Raw genomic sequence first — 20,044 nt, forward strand, 5'->3', positions numbered from 1 at the left:
TTTAAGCTGACTTAAAGTGACGTTACAGATATTTGGCTAGAATTTATTGTTAAGTGCCTACTTTTGTAATCTTTCTCGTACAGAAGAGTGAGAACCAATGGCTGCCAATTCCATAGTCAGACAATTTGAACATAAGATACCACAAGAAACATCAAAGTACGTAATCTAGTGCCATGATTATAACTTAACTGAAAGCTAAAATTAATTGCAAACTTAACATATTAGGTTATGTGTAATATTTAGGTACTGGGAGATGAAGAAGCTTGCACAGGATAGAGTAGCATGGAGAGCTGCATCAAACCAGTCTCAGGACTGAAGACAACAACAACAACAACATAATATTTATTTGGGAGGAGGGGAGGGGGGAGGGCTGTGTAGCAAGTTTCCCTGGGCCAACACAAAAACAGTAATTTGCATTTATGACCTCAAAATCTATGCTGTGTGTGTGTAGTCATGTGTGAGAATACTTTCAGGACGCAAAAAATGTGGAAGTGTGGTGATGTAAGTGAACATATGGTATAACCCAAGTAAAGTATTATCTGAAGCTACTCACTAATCAGTCAGTTGATAATGTATGTTTTCTAATTTTATTTGGTTCCAAATTAGCAAACAAAACTAAAATCTGTTTTGCTTATACCTTAGAATTTTGTGAGAGGGATTTTATTATGTTAGTGAAATAGCCTGTCATTCGCGAATCAGACACCTATCATACTGTAGCTAACATATTCTGATTGTAGTTTCAGTGAAGTTTTAGGTTTGAAACCAGCAGTCAATTGAAACCATTAATATTACAAAGAAATTCATACTCGGTTGTCAGGTCTGCAATTACCGTGAAAATTATGAACATGGAAACTGACAGAGTAATATTTCTGCGAATTGATTGATCTTCATTTCAGGTGAAGATGTGAAAGAATGTGCAAGGATTGTAAAAGATGTTCTTTGCAGCCTAGGAGATGCTGGTCTTGATATAAAAAAACAACAGTGTAAGTTTACAGTGCTTTCATTGAATATGTCATTATTGTTAACTTAACATTCAACAATGCAGTTGCCAGTGGTAATGTTTCAAGAAAGTGTAATAGATCATTGTATATGCATTATATAAGCTTGTAGTGTTAGTGTGTCAATCTGGTTTCAAAATACATTAAAGATAATGTAGGGTACATGTAACCTAAGACCATTGAGACTTAAAAGGCAGAAGCAGAAAGTAACATGGGAAAATATAGGGGCAAAACTAAAAAGTGTGAGGGAACTTCCGTTAAAAAATATGGTATAGTGGAGAAGAAAATACTAACAAAATTCGTCATTGTACACAGTCGCCTTTCTCTTGGTTGATCCATGTGTGCAAAAATCCTGTATTAATAACACTCATGTGTGAAATAAAATCTTCATCATCAAAATAGGATAACCAGTAGTCATAATATAACAGTTTTACAAAAAGGAAGGAGGGAAGAATTCTTCCATTCTGAAGGCAGTTACTGTACTTTAATTTGAGGATTTAGTAAGCAACAAAAGTGTACTGAAACACTATATTTGCATTTTGCAGGGTATGTAGGTTGTTAGTATTTTCTACATGTAACAAAAGTCACTTTTGTGGTTTATATTTATTTAATATTTTAAATAAAAACTCCATTTTTTTTTCTTTTTTAATAGCATTCATCTTTCTATATTTGTTGTGCCCTCCTCAGTCTCTCTTTAATAATATTTTTCATATTTGCATTTCTGTCATAAACATTCATAATAATCTTATTTATGTAAGGTAACCATGTCTGTCCCTGAAATTTTATCCTCCAGTTCTCCTTCCAATGTTGAGTTAACTATTCTTTGGTGTTCTATTAACAAGTTCTTTCATTTAGCGTTAGTTTTTCACAGGCTATTTTCTTTTGCAACTTTTATCGCCTTTTCTTCACTTTTTATCTCCATACCCTTCTTTGACAGTACATTTTAGATGTTTCCAGTTTCTTCATTGCTACTTGTCACATGATCCATGTTTCATGTCTACTCAGTTCTGTTCTTCATGCTGCAGTCTGACAAGCATTTTGCTCAGTTACTTTTCAGTATTAAACAGTGGCAAGTCCAGGCTGGAGTACTAAGAAAAGGGTAGATTCCTACTGACCACGAAGAGGGGGAACTGAGTTGCATACAGGCACAATGGAAAAATAATGCAAGAAATATATCAGCTTTCAGACAAAATTCCTCTTCTGAAGGTGTTCTAGCATTCTTTTTGCGTTGTGCATGTCTCTGACTCAACGCCTCATCTATGTGATGAGTAGTGATTTCAATACTAGATACTAGTAGAATGATCTTATCTGATTCCTTGGATAAATGTAAGGCTGAAAGTTCAAATAACTGGGATTAAATTGTGAGTCAGTCTTAGGATTTGTTTTGACATTTATCATTTCTTTCACCACTGGCAATGATTTTTTAGTTTGAAAAGTACAAAGCTCCTTTGCTGTTCAGAGTCCACACTTAACAGCAGGCCTCCTACAACTTGCAGGGTAAGTCACTTCAAATATAGTATATCATCTCCAATAGAACAGTGCCCAATAAAGCATTGCAGTGTTCAAACCAGCCTCTGGGTTGAGGAAAGGTTTGCATTACTTAGTGGGGGGGAATACTTCTTTGCTTGAGGCAGTCTGCTATCAAGACATCACTTGGTTTGATCATCTTGGATAATTTTACTTCATAGGCAGTAGAATTCTTTCCCCACCTTTATCATATATTCTCAGGTATCACATTTAACCTGTTGTTTTTGGTTTTATTATTATTATTATTAATTTTTTTTTTAGTCATCTAAATTCTAAGCTAAGTAGGCTACCTATTCCATTCAACAGCTCTCTCGTAAGTCTTTCTCTTTTCTGTTAATTGGATATATGTTCCTCAATTTGATATATTATTTGCTTTGAATCTTTTATTGTATTTTTGTAAGTTACATCTAAACTACATACAATTTGGTACATTCCATCTCATTGCTACTTGTATCTACAGAACACAAAATAAATGTGAGGCAAAATGGAAATAGGCCCTCTTGTCAGAAATTTTCTATTTTGACATATTAATATTTTTAAATTTAGCTTTAAATTCTGAATAATTTGGTGCAAAAACCATGATTGTATAATTTCTTTTAATTTACAGACATTTCAAGGTTATTAAATGGAAATGGTCATTTTGAGGAAAACACATTCAAAAGGTCAAAGTAACGCAGAACCTTTATATTGTACATTTAAGGAATGAATTTAACACCAAAACAAGATTTAAATTACCAAAACAAGCTTTAAATGCCCTCTATTAAATAGTATAAAAATGTGTTCCACAACTCTTCAATTTGACACCTTAAATTGAGCATTTCCAGCACTTCTTCATAGGCCCAGGAACTGGTTGTGGATCATCAGGCTGAGGACTGGTAGCTGCATTACTGTTGCTTTCAGCAAAAAATTCAGTTTGAACTTGAGGATGTAAAAGACTGAATTCCTATTTACAGTATGGTCTCACGTTTCCAAGGAGGTATTCTTGACATTTCCTTATCATGCCGTCTTGAGTCACTCCCTCGGGAAATCTGCTGGGACATCTTCTAACAGGAATGTCTGGTGCATGGACAAACTCAATTTAATGTCTATTTTGCGATATGCTTTTACTTTGAATTTCTACATTGTACTCACAGAGATTATCTGTTGTTATGAGTGGCACTTTCTTGGAACTATTTAATCAGTTGTGTATTTTTACAACTACACTTTGTTCCGTTTCAACCATCACAGCAGAATTAACATTAGTGTTGTGTTTTAACAAACAGCTTTCTGAAAGGTCAACTCATTCTTCTTTTTCAGGGAAATCCTCATCTTCACTTAATTGATCACTGCTTAAACTTCTTTCAGAAAAATAATCTCCATACGCATTATAATCTTCATCACTGATATTATTGTAATTGTTGAAATCTATCTTATTTAATATTCGTGAAACTATATCTTCACTCATTTCTACTAGACACCCAAGAGTCAATCATAGGTAGACATATGAAACTTTATTATCACTAATTTTAACAAGACACTCGACAAACAAGTGAGAAACAAACTCAATCAGGTGTGTTGTTCTGCTAATCAGTTTGCAGTTGCTTGCATGGTTTCCAATACATGTTTACAGAAGCTAAATACAGTACGGTAAATGTTGAAAATAAATAACCATTCATAATAACTAACACTTTAAAAAATTCACAGAGCTAGAGTTAGAATATCAGCAATATTACTGTCTCGTAAACCTACAAATAAAAAGGGACGTGTTGTCAGGACAGATATTATTGTTATCAGGAAACTTTCTTATGTTGAGAGAAACCAGGAACAGATGCCTCAGTAGCTGCTAGAATTTAGGAGAGACTAGTTTCCAAAGTGATGTGTATCAGCTAAATTGTATTAATGAAAAGGGACCTCTTGTCAGTTCCGTTATTTTTCCATTGGCGACAAAGAGATACCTGCTTATAAGGCTTGACATTTACTAATTTAATGGCAGATTTGAGTGTTTTATCTATTTCAAATTGTTTTATTATTGATTGTATAGCTTAAAAAGAGGAAGATAAAGTATATTAAATTGGGAAAAAAACGTATAGTTATGAAAAAAAACATTTGTTTTGATAATACTGGAGAATTGACTTTGCCAACAAGAGCTCCGTTTTTGCTTTCTGCCTCACTAATAAAATCTGCCAAATGATCTGATTTCTCTCACAGAATTAAACATTGTATTCCAACTTAAATTTTCAGTACATATGAAGGTACTATGAATACATTTTGTTTGTTCTTCCTTGTATTGTCAAGCATGAAATGTCGCACTGTTAGGTCTCAGATTGATGTGCCCATATGATCTTCAGTAGGTTGATGGATACAATTCTGTGCAAACCTGATATAAACTTCTTGTTTCATAGATTCTTGAATAACAAATAACATTTGGGTTCCTGTAGTTCCTGTCAGTTTTAATTAATGTAAAGTATCTTATCATCTCTGGTAGTGGCAGCTTGTTTGAATTCAAGTAATTCAATGGTCTATTTATTCTGCAGTACAAGTAGTTCCAATAGTAGAGACTTTCCATATATTTCTTCCATATATCTGCCCTGTCTTTGCACTCAGTGGCAGTTTACGTCACCAACTTCATGTTGTAAATTAACATTTTTACTTTTCACTACCAAAAGTGTTTAATTTTCCTTTTCAGGTTCATTCTTTTCTTGCTATCATATCTTTTTGAGTTTATTTACATGCCCATCTTCTTCATTTTGACTTCATCCCTGTAGACTCTTGTGTCGATTTTATTTCTTAGTAACTCATACTGCTGGCCTCCCATCACATCCAATAAAATAGGGTAAGTTTGATTTGTCCATGGTTTTTTGCCTCTGAATATTGCTGTTCCTTTCGTGACCTATTCATCCATAATTTGCCCATCTTTATTACATTCCACTTTTCTAACACCAGTATTTTCACAAGACTGTTACTTGCCTGGTGGGCACTGACTTGTAGAGTTTCCACTTGCTCTCATTCTATCTTAACTTACTACTTATTATTTTGAATTTCTGTGCCCTTTTCCTTGACTCAAAATTATGATCTAAATCTGCAGGGTGCAGGAGAAAATAAAACTGATAAATAGGTGAAAGCTGAGTAGACGTCGTTGGATTGAGCAGAGTATCCAAAATAAATTTTAGATTGGAAATGCATAAAATGACACCCATTCAGTGACAAGCATGTGAAAGTGTCTGCACTCAACCAAACTGTTACTGCTTTTTAGAGCATAATACACTCCTGGAAACGGAAAAAAGAACACATTGACACCGTTGTGTCAGACCCGCCATACATGCTCCGGACACTGCGAGAGGGCTGTACAAGCAATGATCACACGCACAGCACAGCGGACACTCCAGGAACCGCGGTGTTGGCCGTCGAATGGCGCTAGCTGCGCAGCATTTGTGCACCGCCGCCGTCAGTGTCAGCCAGTTTGCCGTGGCATACAGAGCTCCATCGCAGTCTTTAACACTGGTAGCATGCCGCGACAGCGTGGACATGAACCGTATGTGCAGTTGACGGACTTTCAGCGAGGGCATATAGTGGGCATGCGGGAGGCCGGGTGGACGTACCGCCGAATTGCTCAACACGTGGGGCGTGAGGTCTCCACAGTACATCGATGTTGTCGCCAGTGGTCGGCGGAAGGTGCACGTACCCGTCGACCTAGGACCGGACCGCAGCGACACACGGATGCACGCCAAGACCGTAGGATCCTACGCAGTGCCGTAGGGGACCGCACTGCCACTTCCCAGCAAATTAGGTACACTGTTGCTCCTGGGGTATCGGCAAGGACCATTCGCAACCGTCTCCATGAAGCTGGGCTACGGTCCCGCACACCGTTAGGCCGTCTTCCGCTCACGCCCCAACATCGTGCAGCCCGCCTCCAGTGGTGTCGCGACAGGCGTGAATGGAGGGACGAATGGAGACGTGTCGTCTTGAGCGATGAGAATTGCTTCTGCCTTGGTGCCAATGATGGTCGTATGCGTGTTTGGCGCCGTGCAGGTGAGCGCCACAATCAGAACTGCATACGACCAAGGCACACAGGGCCAACACCCGGCATCATGGTGTGGGGAGCGATCTCCTACACTGGCCGTACACCTCTGGTGATCGTCGAGGGGACACTGAATAGTGCACGGTACATCCAAACCGTCATCGAACCCATCGTTCTACCATTCCTAGACCGGCAAGGGAACTTGCTGTTCCAACAGGACAATGCACGTCCACATGTATCCCGTGCCACCCAACGTGCTCTGGAAGGTGTAAGTCAACTACCCTGGCCAGCAAGATCTCCGGATCTGTCCCCCATTGAGCATGTTTGGGACTGGATGAAGCGTCGTCTCACGCGGTCTGCACGTCCAGCACGAACGCTGGTCCAACTGAGGCGCCAGGTGGAAATGGCATGGCAAGCCGTTCCACAGGACTACATCCAGCATCTCTACGATCGTCTCCGTGGGAGAATAGCAGCCTGCATTGCTGCGAAAGGTGGATATACACTGTACTAGTGCCGACATTGTGCATGCTCTGTTGCCTGTGTCTATGTGCCTGTGGTTCTGTCAGTGTGATCATGTGATGTATCTGACCCCAGGAATGTGTCAATAAAGTTTCCCCTTCCTGGGACAATGAATTCACGGTGTTCTTATTTCAATTTCCAGGAGTGTAGTTACTTAAATCAAGTCATAATAACTGTTTAGTTTAAAAAGGCAGAGCTAGGCATACTTCCATTCTTATTCACATCTTACTGAAGTAGATAGAACTGTTCTATGATGTTTACTGGTACAGCTTAGCTATTAAACTGTAGTAAAAGTATATTAATGTGATTAATTTGTTAAAGTAACCAGGGGCACTACAGAATCAGAGCTACAGTAAAGTTTTAGACTTACATTGTTTGGTACAGTGTATTTAACAATGAAGTCTAAAGACAATAGGTTTTTAGTTTTTGTTAATACTCACACAATGTGGATGAATATTTATTCATATAAGTACACTAGTAACAGTAAACAAAGATACTGCTGGAAATATATATATATATATATATATATCATTTTAAAATTTCTTTTTTTCTGAAATCAGGGTTTAACCATAACTGCTCAGAATTTCTGTTTAGGGTACGAAATGAGGAATGTCTTACCCACTGTCCACCGCACCTTACCCACAGTGGTATTCTGCCACCCACCAAACTTACACAATATCCTCATCCATCCCTAAACAACATCTGCTCGCAACCCCTTGCCTCATTTCTCATATCTGTGTAACAGATCTAGATGCAAGATCTGTCCAAACCACTCCAATTTGGTCTCAAACAGCACCTACCCCATCATAGGCAGAGCTACCTTTGAAATCAGTCACGTGCTATACAAGCTAAGCTGCAACCACTTTGCTGTATTTTATGTGGGCATGAGAACAAACAAGCATTCTGTCCACATGAATGGCCACCAACAGACTGTGTCCAAGAAACAGCTGGATTGCTCTGTTGCTGAGTACATCACACAACACGATGTCCTTCATTTCAATGAATGCCTCACTGCCTGTGCCATCTGGATCCTTCCCACCAACACCAGCGCCTCTGAAATGCTTAGGTGGGAACTCTCCATGCAATATATCCTATGTTCGCATAACCCTCCTCGCCTCAGCATTCCTTAGTCATTGTCCTTACCCATCTAGCCCCTTCTCTCTTCCCATCCCAACACTGTAAAGCCCTCTATTACACCAAAGCACTGACCGTCTTTATACTTATTTCTCTCCATTTCTGCTACCCCCTCCACCCTGCACTTGCCCTCCATCTAACGTCTAGCTGCACCTAGCTGCCGTATCCACTCTCCATCTCTTGCGTGTATGCTCCCACAAGCACCACTTCACCGTGCCCTCCCCATCCAAGCCACCTCCTTATCCCCGCCACCCAGTTGCCTCTCCTATTGTATGCTGCTGCTCACAGTCTGACCACAGTTGCCAGAAAACGATGTTTCTGCGCATGCACGTGTGTGTGTGTGTGTGTGTGTGTGTGTGTGTGTGTGTGTGTGTGTGTGTGTGTGTGTGTGTTGTCTATTTCCGACGAAGGCCTTGTTGGCCGGAAGCTCCACTTTATGACAGTTTTTTTGTTGTGCCTATCTGTGATTCAGCATTTCCACTATATAGTGAGTAGCAACTATCCTTTTCATAATATTGTTATGTTCCATCAAGGATTTTCCATTGTTAGGTAATATAAAATATACACAAGAACCAAGTGGGAACAGTAAGAGTGGAAGACCAAGAGAGAAGTGCTCAGCTTAGAAATTGTGTAACACTGGGATGCGATTTTCCTCCTCCACTGCATAGCATTTTATGAAAGTAGCTCATGGACAGTTGAAAGACCAGAAAAGAAGCGAATTGAAGCATTTGAGATGTGGTGGTACAAGAGGATGTTAAAAATCAAGTAGAATGACAAGATAAGAAATAAGGATTTCTCTGCAGAGTTTGCTAAGAAAGGAATATGTGAAGAACATTGACTAGAAGTGTCGGGACAGCCAGACATGCATTAAGACATCAAGGAATAACTTAAGTGGCACTAGAGGGAACTGTGGGGACAAAAACTATGGGGCAAGGTAAAGACTGAAATACATCAAACAAATAATAGAGACAAAGTCATGGCGGGCTACATTAGATCAGGCAGAGGACAGTAAATGATATCAAGTTTGTGAGCTATTGCTCTGCTACAAGTTGAAAGTATTATTTTGAAGTGGTGGAGTTCCTCTTCATCAAATTCTGGGCTGCTTGTTGTGTCTAATGTCTTGCACTCTCGATTTTGAGTGCTAAAATACTTTTTCCTCTGAAGTTTTGGACCACAGACTCACAGATCGGTAGACTTTGGTTGATGGTAACAGGTGTATGTGAAATGTTCAGCATTCAGTCTTCTTTTCCCCAAAACACATCAAGGCACTGCTGCATAAGCTATTTGAATGTTGATCAGCTAGTTTTTTGTGTACCTGGTCATAGTGATAGTAACATGATGCAGCATACAGCTACAAGTGAACTGCAGCACAGCAATCACTGTATAATGCAGCAGCACCAGCAGCAGCAGCATAGTAAGAAAGAACTGCAATGCTGCTTGTTTGCCTGACAAACTTCCATATATTTGTTGCCAATTCACTGTTATGGGGGTATGGTCATAAGACCACAATGATTCATTTCCAGCATATTTATTTGACGATTGTTTATTGATTTAATATCCACTACCTGAGTACAGCATTTGACTTCTAAATCTTCACCAAATTATTAATTAGTATTGTCTTTCAGTTTCTCTTGGCCCTTTCCAAACTCTTATTCTCCTGTTGCGATTTTGTAAGAGGATGCTCATTTCAGCCAATTGCCTACCATCTTATACAGGGTGTTACAAAAAGGTATGCCCAAACTTTCAGGAAACATTCCTCACTCACAAATAAAGAAAAGATGTTATGTAGACATGTGTCCAGAAACGCTTAATTTCCATGTTAGAGCTCATTTTAGTTTTGTCAGTATGTACTGTACTTCCTCGATTCACTGCCAGTTGGCCCAATTGAAGGAAGGTAATGTTGACTTCGGTGCTTGTGTTGACATGCGACTCATTGCTCTACAGTACTAGCATCAAAAGGTTAGTGTTAATCACGAACGTGATTTTGCAGTCAGTGCAATGTTTACAAATGCGGAGTTGCCAGATGCCCATTTGATGTATGGATTAGCACAGGACAATAGCCATGGCGCGGTATGTTTGTATCGAGACAGATTTCCAGAACGAAGGTGTCCCGACAGGAAGACGTTCGAAGCAATTGATCAGCGTCTTAGGGAGCACTAAACATTCCAGCCTATGACTCGCGACTGGGGGAGACCTAGAACGACGAGGACACCTGCAATGGACAAAGCAATTCTTCATGCAGTTGACGATAACCCTAATGTCAGCATCAGAGAAGTTGCTGCTGTACAAGGTAGCGTTGACCACGTCACTGTATGGAGAGTGCTACAGGAGAACCAGTTGTTTCCGTACCATGTACAGCGTGTGCAGGCACTATCAGCAGCTGATTGGCCTTCACGAGTACACTTGTGCGAATGGTTCATCCAACAATGTGTCAATCCTCATTTCAGTGCATCCCCCTGCGGGTTCGGGGGTAAGAATAGGCCCGCGGTATTCCTGCCTGTCGTAAGAGGCGACTAAAAGGAGTCTCCAAAATTTCGGCCTTATGTGATGGTCCCCACTTGGGTTTGACGTGCCATTTTCAAAATTTCCGTTGTTAGTGCGTGCCATTTGGGGAAGGACGCCTTACGTGGTGTTTTTCTATTGCTCCATCGTGCACCTTCATCTTGCATGCTATCTATTGTCGTGTGGAGGGATTTACACCCCATGTCTTCTGGGTTGCCTCCTCGTCTTGTGCGCAATCCCCTTCTTAGCGCCCACGGCAACTGTGGACCCTTTCAACACCTAAAATCCAGCACGGTAGCCAGTCCATTGTGGTGGGGTCGTCATGTACCCTCTTGGTGGTAGCCCCCTGACCACGCAGGGATCGCACTACAGATGCCAGAGCTGTTTCCTCCCCATGCATGCCAAGGAGTATGTGCCCATCTTGTCTGGGGCACGGGGACTCAAGGCAATGGGATATCGGCCAGGTACCCATTGCTTTGGCTGGGTGGCGCCCTTGGGGAGAGCCCTCGTTCGGAGTAGGTGGCATCTGGGCGGATGTGGCGCAATGAAGCGCAATAAATCTCACCATGCTGGTGGTCGCACTGCCACCAGCGTCTCTAAGCGAGGCAGAATTGAATTCGATGCTGCACAATATGATCCTCAGTCGTTCCCCTAGTTGGCTGCGCCATGGGAGGGACGCAGATCTAGTGCCAAGCAGGAGCCTTATGTACCACAATACCTTGTCTGCAGCAGGACTGATGGTGACTCCTTTCTTTCGACGAAGCCTATGTTTTTTGTGGAACACCTGGAGGATAAGTGTGGGGAAGTGCCGGGGTTGTCTAAAATGAGGAATGGGTCCATCCTCCTCAAGACGTCCTCCCCAGCCCAGTCACGGGCGTTGCTCTTGTGTGATAAGCTGGGAGACGTCCCAGTTACCGTCAATCCCCGCAGTAGCTTAAATATGGTCCAGGGGATTATTTACCATCGCGACCTCTTGTTACAGTCCGATGACGAGCTGAGAGCTGACTTGGAACGACGTGGTGCGCATTTTGTCCGTCGTGTGCACAGAGGACCCAAGACCAACAGGGTGGCCACCGGTGCCTTTATCTTTTCCTTCGAGGGTGCTGTATTGCCTGAGAAGGTCAAGGTAATGGTTTACCGTTGTGACGTCAAGCCATACGTCCCTCCCCTGATGCGGTGCTTCCACTGCTGGAAGTTTGGGCATATGTCCTCCCGTTGCCCATCCAGCGCCACATGTCGAGATTGCGGACGCCCCCTCTCATCCCAATTCTCCATGTGCGCCTCCGCCTGTCTGTGTCAACTGTGGGGAACACCACTCTCCATGCTCGCCGGACTGCCCCGTTCTTCATAAGGAGCGGAAGATTATGGAATTTAAGACCCTGGACCGGCTTACTTATCGTGAGGCAAAACTGAAATTTGAAAAGTTGCATCCTGTCCCTCTTCAAACTTCTTACGCTGCAGCTACGTTATCGTCGCCCTCGCGGGCGGCAGTTGTCGCCTCCTCTGTGCCGCCTTCAGTGTCTGGGGGCAAGCCTTCCTCTGTTGCCCCCTTAGCAGTTGGGGGCAAACCCCCTTCTGTCACTCCCCCCGCACATGCTTCAGGAGTGACATCTGCTCCAAAACCAGGGGGCTCGATCCCTCCCCCTCCCCCTTCTCTGCCGGCGTCGTCTCTGCCGGCGTCGTCTCCGCCGGCGTCGTCTCCGCCGGCGTCGTCTCTGCCGGCTCGTCTCTCGCGGAAGGGGTCCCTCGGGGCCCTCCCTTCTTCCGTTTCTTCTGCTACCCCACTGGATGTCAGCCAGTGGCTGAAGGTTCATCCACCTGCTAGTCGTAGGGCTTCTGCATCGTCGTCAGCCTCCGATGCTCCTTCAGAGAAACTCTCCCAGCCCTCTAAGCCAAAGGACAGACGCGAGAAGAAGGAACAGAACGTGTCCAAGAAGAAGGACGCTCCGGCAATTTCAGTACCGCCTGCTGTCAATAGTTCTGGCTCTGGGGATGCGGTGGAGATCCTCGCCTCTGCCGCGGATCTCGCCCTCACGGAATCCTCGGGGACCTCTCCTATGGACACAGCTGACTCTCGCTCAGTGGCGGCCATTGACTCAGCGGCGCCGTCTGCCTCTCAGTCGCCTTCACGCCCTCCCAGTCCCTTCCTGCTTCCATTCTCCAGTGGAATTGCGGCGGTTATTTCCGCCACCTGCCTGAGCTCCGGATGCTTCTGAGTGTTTCCCCTGTTCTCTGCATTGCTCTTCAGGAAACTTGGTTTCCGGCAATGCGGACCCCTGCCCTTCGCGGTTATCGGGGATACTATAAGAACCGTGCTGACTGTCAACGAGCTTCAGGTGGAGTTTGCCTCTTTGTTCACCACTCTGTCTGTAGCTCGCCAGTACCCCTTCTGACGCCTTTAGAGGCAGTCGCTGTCAGGATTGAGCTCTCGCCAGCTATTACTGTTTGCTCTGTTTACGTTCCTCCGTATGGGCAACTCCCCCGACATGTCTTGGCTGCGCTGCTGGCTCAACTCCCGCCGCCATTGCTGCTTCTGGGCGATTTCAATGCCCACAACCCTCTATGGGGTGGGACTGTCTCCGATGACCGCGGTCGCTCTGTGGAGCATGTGTTGGCTCAGCTCGACCTTAGCCTCTTGAACACCGGTGCCCCCATGCATTTCAGTGTGGCCCATGGCTCGTTCTCGGCCATCGATCTCTCTCTTTGCAGCCCCGGACTTGTCCCATCCCTTCACTGGAGAGTGCATTCTGATCTGTGTGGTAGTGACCATTTTCCCATCTATTTGTCACTTCCCCAGTGCCATTCTTCTGGGCGCCTGCCCCGCTGGGCTCTCAGCAGGGCTGACTGCCACCATTGCTTCTTTCCCACAGGGTGACATTGATGAGGTGGTCCGTGTCTTGACCTCGTCAATTATTTCTGTGGCCGAGACTGCCATCCCTCGCTCTTCTGGACTCCCTCGGAGGAAGTCTGTCCCCTGGTGGTCGCCGGAGATTGCTGAGGCTATTCGCGACCGTAGGCGGGCTCTCCAGCGTCATAAGCGGCACCCGTCTCTGGAGACCCTCATCGCCTTTAAGAAGCTCCGTGCCTTGGCCCGTCGTCTTATTGCACGGCGTAAGCAGGAATGCTGGGAGAGGTACATTTCATCCTTGGGCTCCCGTGTCTCCCCGTCGCTCGTGTGGTCCCGCATCCGGCGGATTTATGGATACCAGACCCCTATGGGTGTCCCTGGAATCTCCCTGGACGGCGCTGTCTGCACGGACGCTGCCACCATTGCTGACCACCTTGCCACGCACTTTGCTACGAGCTCTGCGACTGCAACTTACCCTCCTGCCTTTCGCTCTCTAAAGGAGCGCGCCGAGCGGACGCCGTTATCGTTCCACACACGTCATTCTGAAATATACAATGCTCCTTTCAGCGAGAGGGAATTCCTCGCTGCCCTCGCCGATTGCCCTGATACAGCGCCAGGACCGGACTGCATCCACGCGCAGATGCTGAAGCATCTCTCCGGGGACTGCCAGAGACACATCCTCACCATCTTTAACCGCATTTGGAGCGAGGGCGTGTTCCCGTCGCAATGGCAAGAGGGTGTTATCGTTCCCATCTTGAAGCCCGGTGCGGACCCTCTGGCGGTGGACAGCTATCGTCCCATTACACTCACCAACGTTTTGTGCAAATTGCTCGAACGTATGGTGGGGCGGCGTTTGTGTTGGGTCCTTGGGTCGCGCGGTCTCCTCGCTCCATCCCAGGGTGGCTTTCGTAAGGGCCGGTCTGCTGCGGACAATTTGGTGCGGCTGGAATCTGCTATCCGTACGGCCTTTTCCCGCCGTCAGCATCTCGTTGCTGTATTTTTTGATCTGCGGAAGGCATATGACACAACATGGAGGCATCACATCCTTGCTATGTTGCGCGAGTGGGGTCTTCGTGGTCAGCTCCCTGCTTTTCTTCAAAACTTTTTATTGCGGCGCTCTTTCCGGGTGCAAGTCGGTGCCGCCTCTAGTTCATCTTATATACAGGAAAATGGGGTCCCGCAGGGCTCGGTGTTAAGCGTTTCCTTATTTCTAGTGGCCATTAATGGTCTGGCTGCAGCCGTGGGGTTGTCGGTGTCTCCTTCTTTGTATGCCGACGACTTCTGCATCTCATTCAGCTCAACGACTACAGGAGTCGCCGAACGCAGGCTGCAAGCAGCCATTCGCAAGGCGGCATCATGGGCTCTGACTCATGGATTTCAGTTCTCTGCGGCCAAGACTCGAGTTATGCACTTCTGCAGGCGTCGGACGGTCCACCCTCATCCGGAACTTTACCTCGACGGTCACCTACTTGAAGTGGTGGACACTAGCCGCTTCTTAGGACTCATCTTTGATGCCCGACTCACATGGGTTCCTCATATTACTCAGCTGAAGCACCTCAGCTGGCGGCACCTCAACGCCCTCCGCTGCCTGAGCCATGCGTCTCGGGGTGCAGATCGCAGCACGCTGTTGCGATTGTACAGAGCCTTTGTGCAGTCCAGGCTTGATTATGGGAGCCTGGCCTATGGGTCTGCATCGCCCTCAGTGTTGACGTTGTTGGACCCCATACACCACTGTGGGGTTCGGCTTGCAACTGGCGCCCCGTGGATAGTCTGCTGGTGGAGGCTGGGGTTCCCCCGCTGCGGATTCGCCGCCACCGACTGCTCGCCGACTATGCTGTCCACGTGCATTGCTCATCGGGCCATCCCAATCATCGCCTGCTTTTCCCTGCCAGGGTTCTCCCTCTGCCTGACCGGTGACCTAGGTCTGGGCTTTCCATTGCTGTCCGCGTCCAGTCCCTGCTGTCTGAACTGGGGTCGTTCCCTCTTCTGCCGCCCTTCCGGGCCTGTGCACCCACGCCTCCCTGGTGTATGACCCGTCCGTCCGTCCGCCTGGACTTGCCACGGGAACCCAAGGACTCGGTTCCGCATGTGGCCCTCCGTCACCATTTTCTTGCGCTCGTCGCCTCATTTTCAGGCTGTGAGCCTGTCTACACCAATGGTTCCCTGGTGGATGGTCGTCCTGCCTACCTTTTGCTCACGCTGCCCATGTTGAACAGCGCCCCTTGCCAGCTGGCTTCAGTATTTTTACTGCAGAGCTGGTGGCCATATTGCGCGCTCTTGAGCATATGCGTTCCTGCTCAGGTACGTCCATCGTCATCTGCAGTGACTCCCTGAGCAGCCTCCAGGCTATCGACCGCTGCTATACCTCTTCTCCTCTGGTATCCTTTATTCAGGAGTCTGTTTTTGCCATTACCCGCTCTGGTCGTTCGGTTGTCTTTGTTTGGACGCCAGGTCACGTTGGCATCCCGGGGAATGAACGTGTCGACAGGCTGGCCAAAGGGGCGGTCGACGCCCCCACTTTGGCGATTGGCCTCCCGGCTCGTGATTTGCAGCTGGCGTTGCGCCGTAAGGTGCTTCAGATGTGGCGTGACGAGTGGCATAGCCTGACTTCTCCAAATAAACTACGAGCTGTTAAGGAGACGACCGATGTGTGGCAGTCCTCCCTGCGGGCTTCTCGCAGGGACTCTGTCATCCTGTGTCGGCTCCGCATCGGCCATACGTACCTGACGCACGGACATCTTTTGCGTCAGGAGGATCCCCCCCCCCTGTGTCGGTGTGGGTCCCGGTTGACGGTCGCCCATATTTTGTTGGAGTGTCCCCGCCTGCGCACCCTCCGGCAGACTTTTAATCTCCCGGGCACGTTGCCTTTGGTTTTATGCGACGATGCCTCCATGGCTGACGACGTTTTACATTTTATCCGTGGTAGTCCTTTTTATGGTTCCATTTAGGGGGCACCTGTCCCTTTCCCTTTCTGTGTATCTTGTCCTCGAGTGCCTCATTTTTGCAGATTTTAATGTGTGTATTCGGATGGTTGACTCTTTCCCAATTTTTGTTCCCATGGTCAGTCAACCAGTCTCTTCTTTTCTTCCGTTTCTTTCTGTCCAGTGTTCGTCTGTACTCTTTTTGTCTCTAGTGTTCGCTGCCACATTGGTGTTCTTTCAGTGACTGGGGGGAGGGGCGTCTCTTCCCCCCTTGGGGTTTTACCTGTTCCGTAAATTTTGTTTCGCCGGTTTTTTGGAATGGGGGACTGATGACCTTAGCTGTTTAGTCCCCCTTAAACATTCCAACAACAACAACAACAACAACATTTCAGTGCAAATGTTCTCATTACGGATGAGACTTCATTCCAACATGATCAAATTGTAAATTTTCACAATCAACATGTGTGGGCTGACCAGAATCCGCACTCTATTGTGCAATGACGTCATCAACGCAGATTTTCTGTGAACGTTTGGGCAGGCATTGTTGGTGATGTCTTGATTGGGCCTCATGTTCTTCCACCTATGCTCAATGGAGCACGTTATCATGATTTGATACGGGATACTCTACCTGTGCTGCTAGAACATGTGCCTTTACAAGTATGACACAACATGTGGTTCATGCATGATGGAGCTCCTGCACATTTCAGTCAAAGTGTTCGTATGCTTCTCAACAACAGATTCGGTGACCGATGGATTGGTAGAGGTGGACCAATTCCATTGCCTCCACGCTCTCCTGACCCCAACCCTCTTGACTTTCATTTATGGGGGCATTTGAAAGCTATTGTCTACCCAACCCCGGTACCAAATGTAGAGACTCTTTGTACTCGTATTGTGGACAGCTGTGGTACAAAACGCCATTCTCCAGGGCTGCAACAGCGCATCAGGGATTCCATGCGACGGAGGGTGGATGCATGTATCTTCGCTAACGGAGAACATTTTGAACATTTCCTGTAACAAAGTGTTTGAAGTCACACTGGTACATTCTGTTGCTGTGTGTTTCCATTCCATGATTAATGTGATTTGAAGGGAAGTAATAAAATGAGCTCTAACATGGAAAGTAAGCATTTCCGGACACACGTTCACATAACATATTTTCTTTCTTTGTGTGTGAGGAATGTTTCCTGAAAGTTTGGCCATATCTCTTTGTAACACCCTGTATATTTCCTCCAGTTAGAATTATTCATTAGTACTGCATACCATTCTCTCACCGCTATTTCTTTTCTTCCCCCCCTCCCCCCAAGAAGAAAATGGGTTGTGGTTACACCTGTTATCTTGCTTCCAAGTAGTATATATACACTCCTGGAAATTGAAATAAGAACACCGTGAATTCATTGTCCCAGGAAGGGGAAACTTTATTGACACATTCCTGGGGTCAGATACATCACATGATCACACTGACAGAACCACAGGCACATAGACACAGGCAACAGAGCATGCACAATGTTGGCACTAGTACAGTGTATATCCACCTTTCGCAGCAATGCAGGCTGCTATTCTCCCATGGAGATGATCGTAGAGATGCTGGATGTAGTCCTGTGGAACGGCTTGCCATGCCATTTCCACCTGGCGCCTCAGTTGGACCAGCGTTCGTGCTGGACGTGCAGACCGCGTGAGACGACACTTCATCCAGTCCCAAACATGCTCAATGGGGGACAGATCCGGAGATCTTGCTGGCCAGGGTAGTTGACTTAAACCTTCTAGAGCACGTTGGGTGGCACGGGATACATGCGGACGTGCATTGTCCTGTTGGAACAGCAAGTTCCCTTGCCGGTCTAGGAATGGTAGAACGATGGGTTCGATGACGGTTTGGATGTACCGTGCACTATTCAGTGTCCCCTCGACGATCACCAGAGGTGTACGGCCAGTGTAGGAGATCGCTCCCCACACCATGATGCCGGGTGTTGGCCCTGTGTGCCTCGGTCATATGCAGTCCTGATTGTGGCGCTCACCTGCACGGCGCCAAACACGCATACGACCATCATTGGCACCAAGGCAGAAGCGACTCTCATTGCTGAAGACGACATGTCTCCATTCGTACCTCCATTCACGCCTGTCGCGACACCGCTGGAGGCGGGCTGCACGATGTTGGGGCGTGAGCGGAAGACGGTCTAACGGTGTGCGGGACCGTAGCCCAGCTTCATGGAGACGGTTGCGAATGGTCCTCGCCGATACCCCAGGAGCAACAGTGTCCGTAATTTGCTGGGAAGTGGCGGTGCGGTCCCCTACGGCACTGCGTAGGATCCTACGGTCTTGGCGTGCATCCGTGCGTTTCTGTGATCCGGTCCCAGGTCGACAGGCACGTGCACCTTCCGCCGACCACTGGCGACAACATCGATGTACTGTGGAGACCTCACGCCCCACGTGTTGAGCAATTCTGCGGTACGTCCACCCGGCCTCCCGCATGCCCACTATACGCCCTCGCTCAAAGTCCGTCAACTGCACATACGGTTCACGTCCACGCTGTCGCGGCATGCTACCAGTGTTAAAGACTGCGATGGAGCTCCGTATGCCACGGCAAACTGGCTGACACTGACGGCGGCGGTGCACAAATGCTGCGCAGCTAGCGCCATTCGACGGCCAACACCGCGGTTCCTGGTGTGTCCGCTGTGCCGTGCGTGTGATCATTGCTTGTACAGCCCTCTCGCAGTGTCCGGAGCAAGTATGGTGGGTCTGACACACCGGTGTCAATGTGTTCTTTTTTCCATTTCCAGGAGTGTATTTGGAATAACAATGTATCTAATCAAGAAAGTATGAATAATAGTAAAAAGTAGGTGTGTGATTGAGTATGTACTGAAAGCAAAATGATAGATAATGTGAGAGAATTTTATGAGAGAGGGGATTGTTCACATAGGTAAGATGCAAGAAGAAAGGAAACATTTTAAAATTAAGTTCAAAAAAATCCAGTATCCCATTACCTGCTAAAAAGGAAAATTTTAGCACAAATTCATTCTCACTCTTCACCTCATTGTTTTCTACACACTTTTCATCAGATTTTCCTTTCTTATCTTTTTCTCCCCCCCCCCCCCCCCCCCCTCCCCCTCATGCTCTTGTGTGTGTGTGTGTGTGTGTGTGTGTGTCTATTTGACACCTGTTTCCATTGAACTTACGTGCCCTTGAATCTTTTTTATTTTACAATCCTGGTTCTCTCTCAAAATTAATACATAGAAATTGAATTAGGATTGTGATTTGGTTGTACTCTTGATAACTGATCTGCCTTCATTTATAGTTCCAGATCTCAACAGTTCTACCTTACATAGAAGCTTAGCAACAGCCCTTATGTACGATAAGAGTGGCAGGAGTCTTATGGATGATGGTTGTGAAGATGAGAAGGTAAGACATTACATTATCATCCTTTATGGATGTTGCATTACTTGAATCTGTCCACCATTAGTTTGTAAGAAAATATTTTATTTTGTAAGTACATGTGCATTTTCAATTTATTTAGATAAGCTGTTTTGCATCAGAATCTGTTGAAAAGGTAACTAAAGTCATGAAAGGTAGTTTATATCTTATCCACAAGTTTCTGACTGATACCTCG

At 45.9% G+C, this 20,044-nt stretch overlaps 1 protein-coding gene across 9 annotated transcripts in view; it reads left to right on the forward strand.

The window, feature by feature from the left end:
• LOC126362397 (uncharacterized) overlaps positions 1 to 20,044 on the forward strand; it is a 335,074-nt gene that overhangs the window by 271,244 nt on the left and 43,786 nt on the right. For 7 of the 9 annotated variants that reach the window (XM_050007876.1, XM_050007882.1, XM_050007881.1 and 4 more), the window contains 2 exons: positions 897 to 983; positions 19,733 to 19,836. In XM_050007876.1, the coding sequence (XP_049863833.1) occupies positions 897 to 983; positions 19,733 to 19,836 (191 nt within the window). The remainder of the gene's footprint in view (positions 1 to 896; positions 984 to 19,732; positions 19,837 to 20,044) is intronic. The other 2 variants (XM_050007883.1, XM_050007884.1) reach the window with 1 other exon arrangement.

The sequence above is a fragment of the Schistocerca gregaria genome, chromosome 1 (assembly GCF_023897955.1).
Source record: "Schistocerca gregaria isolate iqSchGreg1 chromosome 1, iqSchGreg1.2, whole genome shotgun sequence".
In the NCBI taxonomy this organism is placed as follows: domain Eukaryota; kingdom Metazoa; phylum Arthropoda; class Insecta; order Orthoptera; family Acrididae; genus Schistocerca; species Schistocerca gregaria.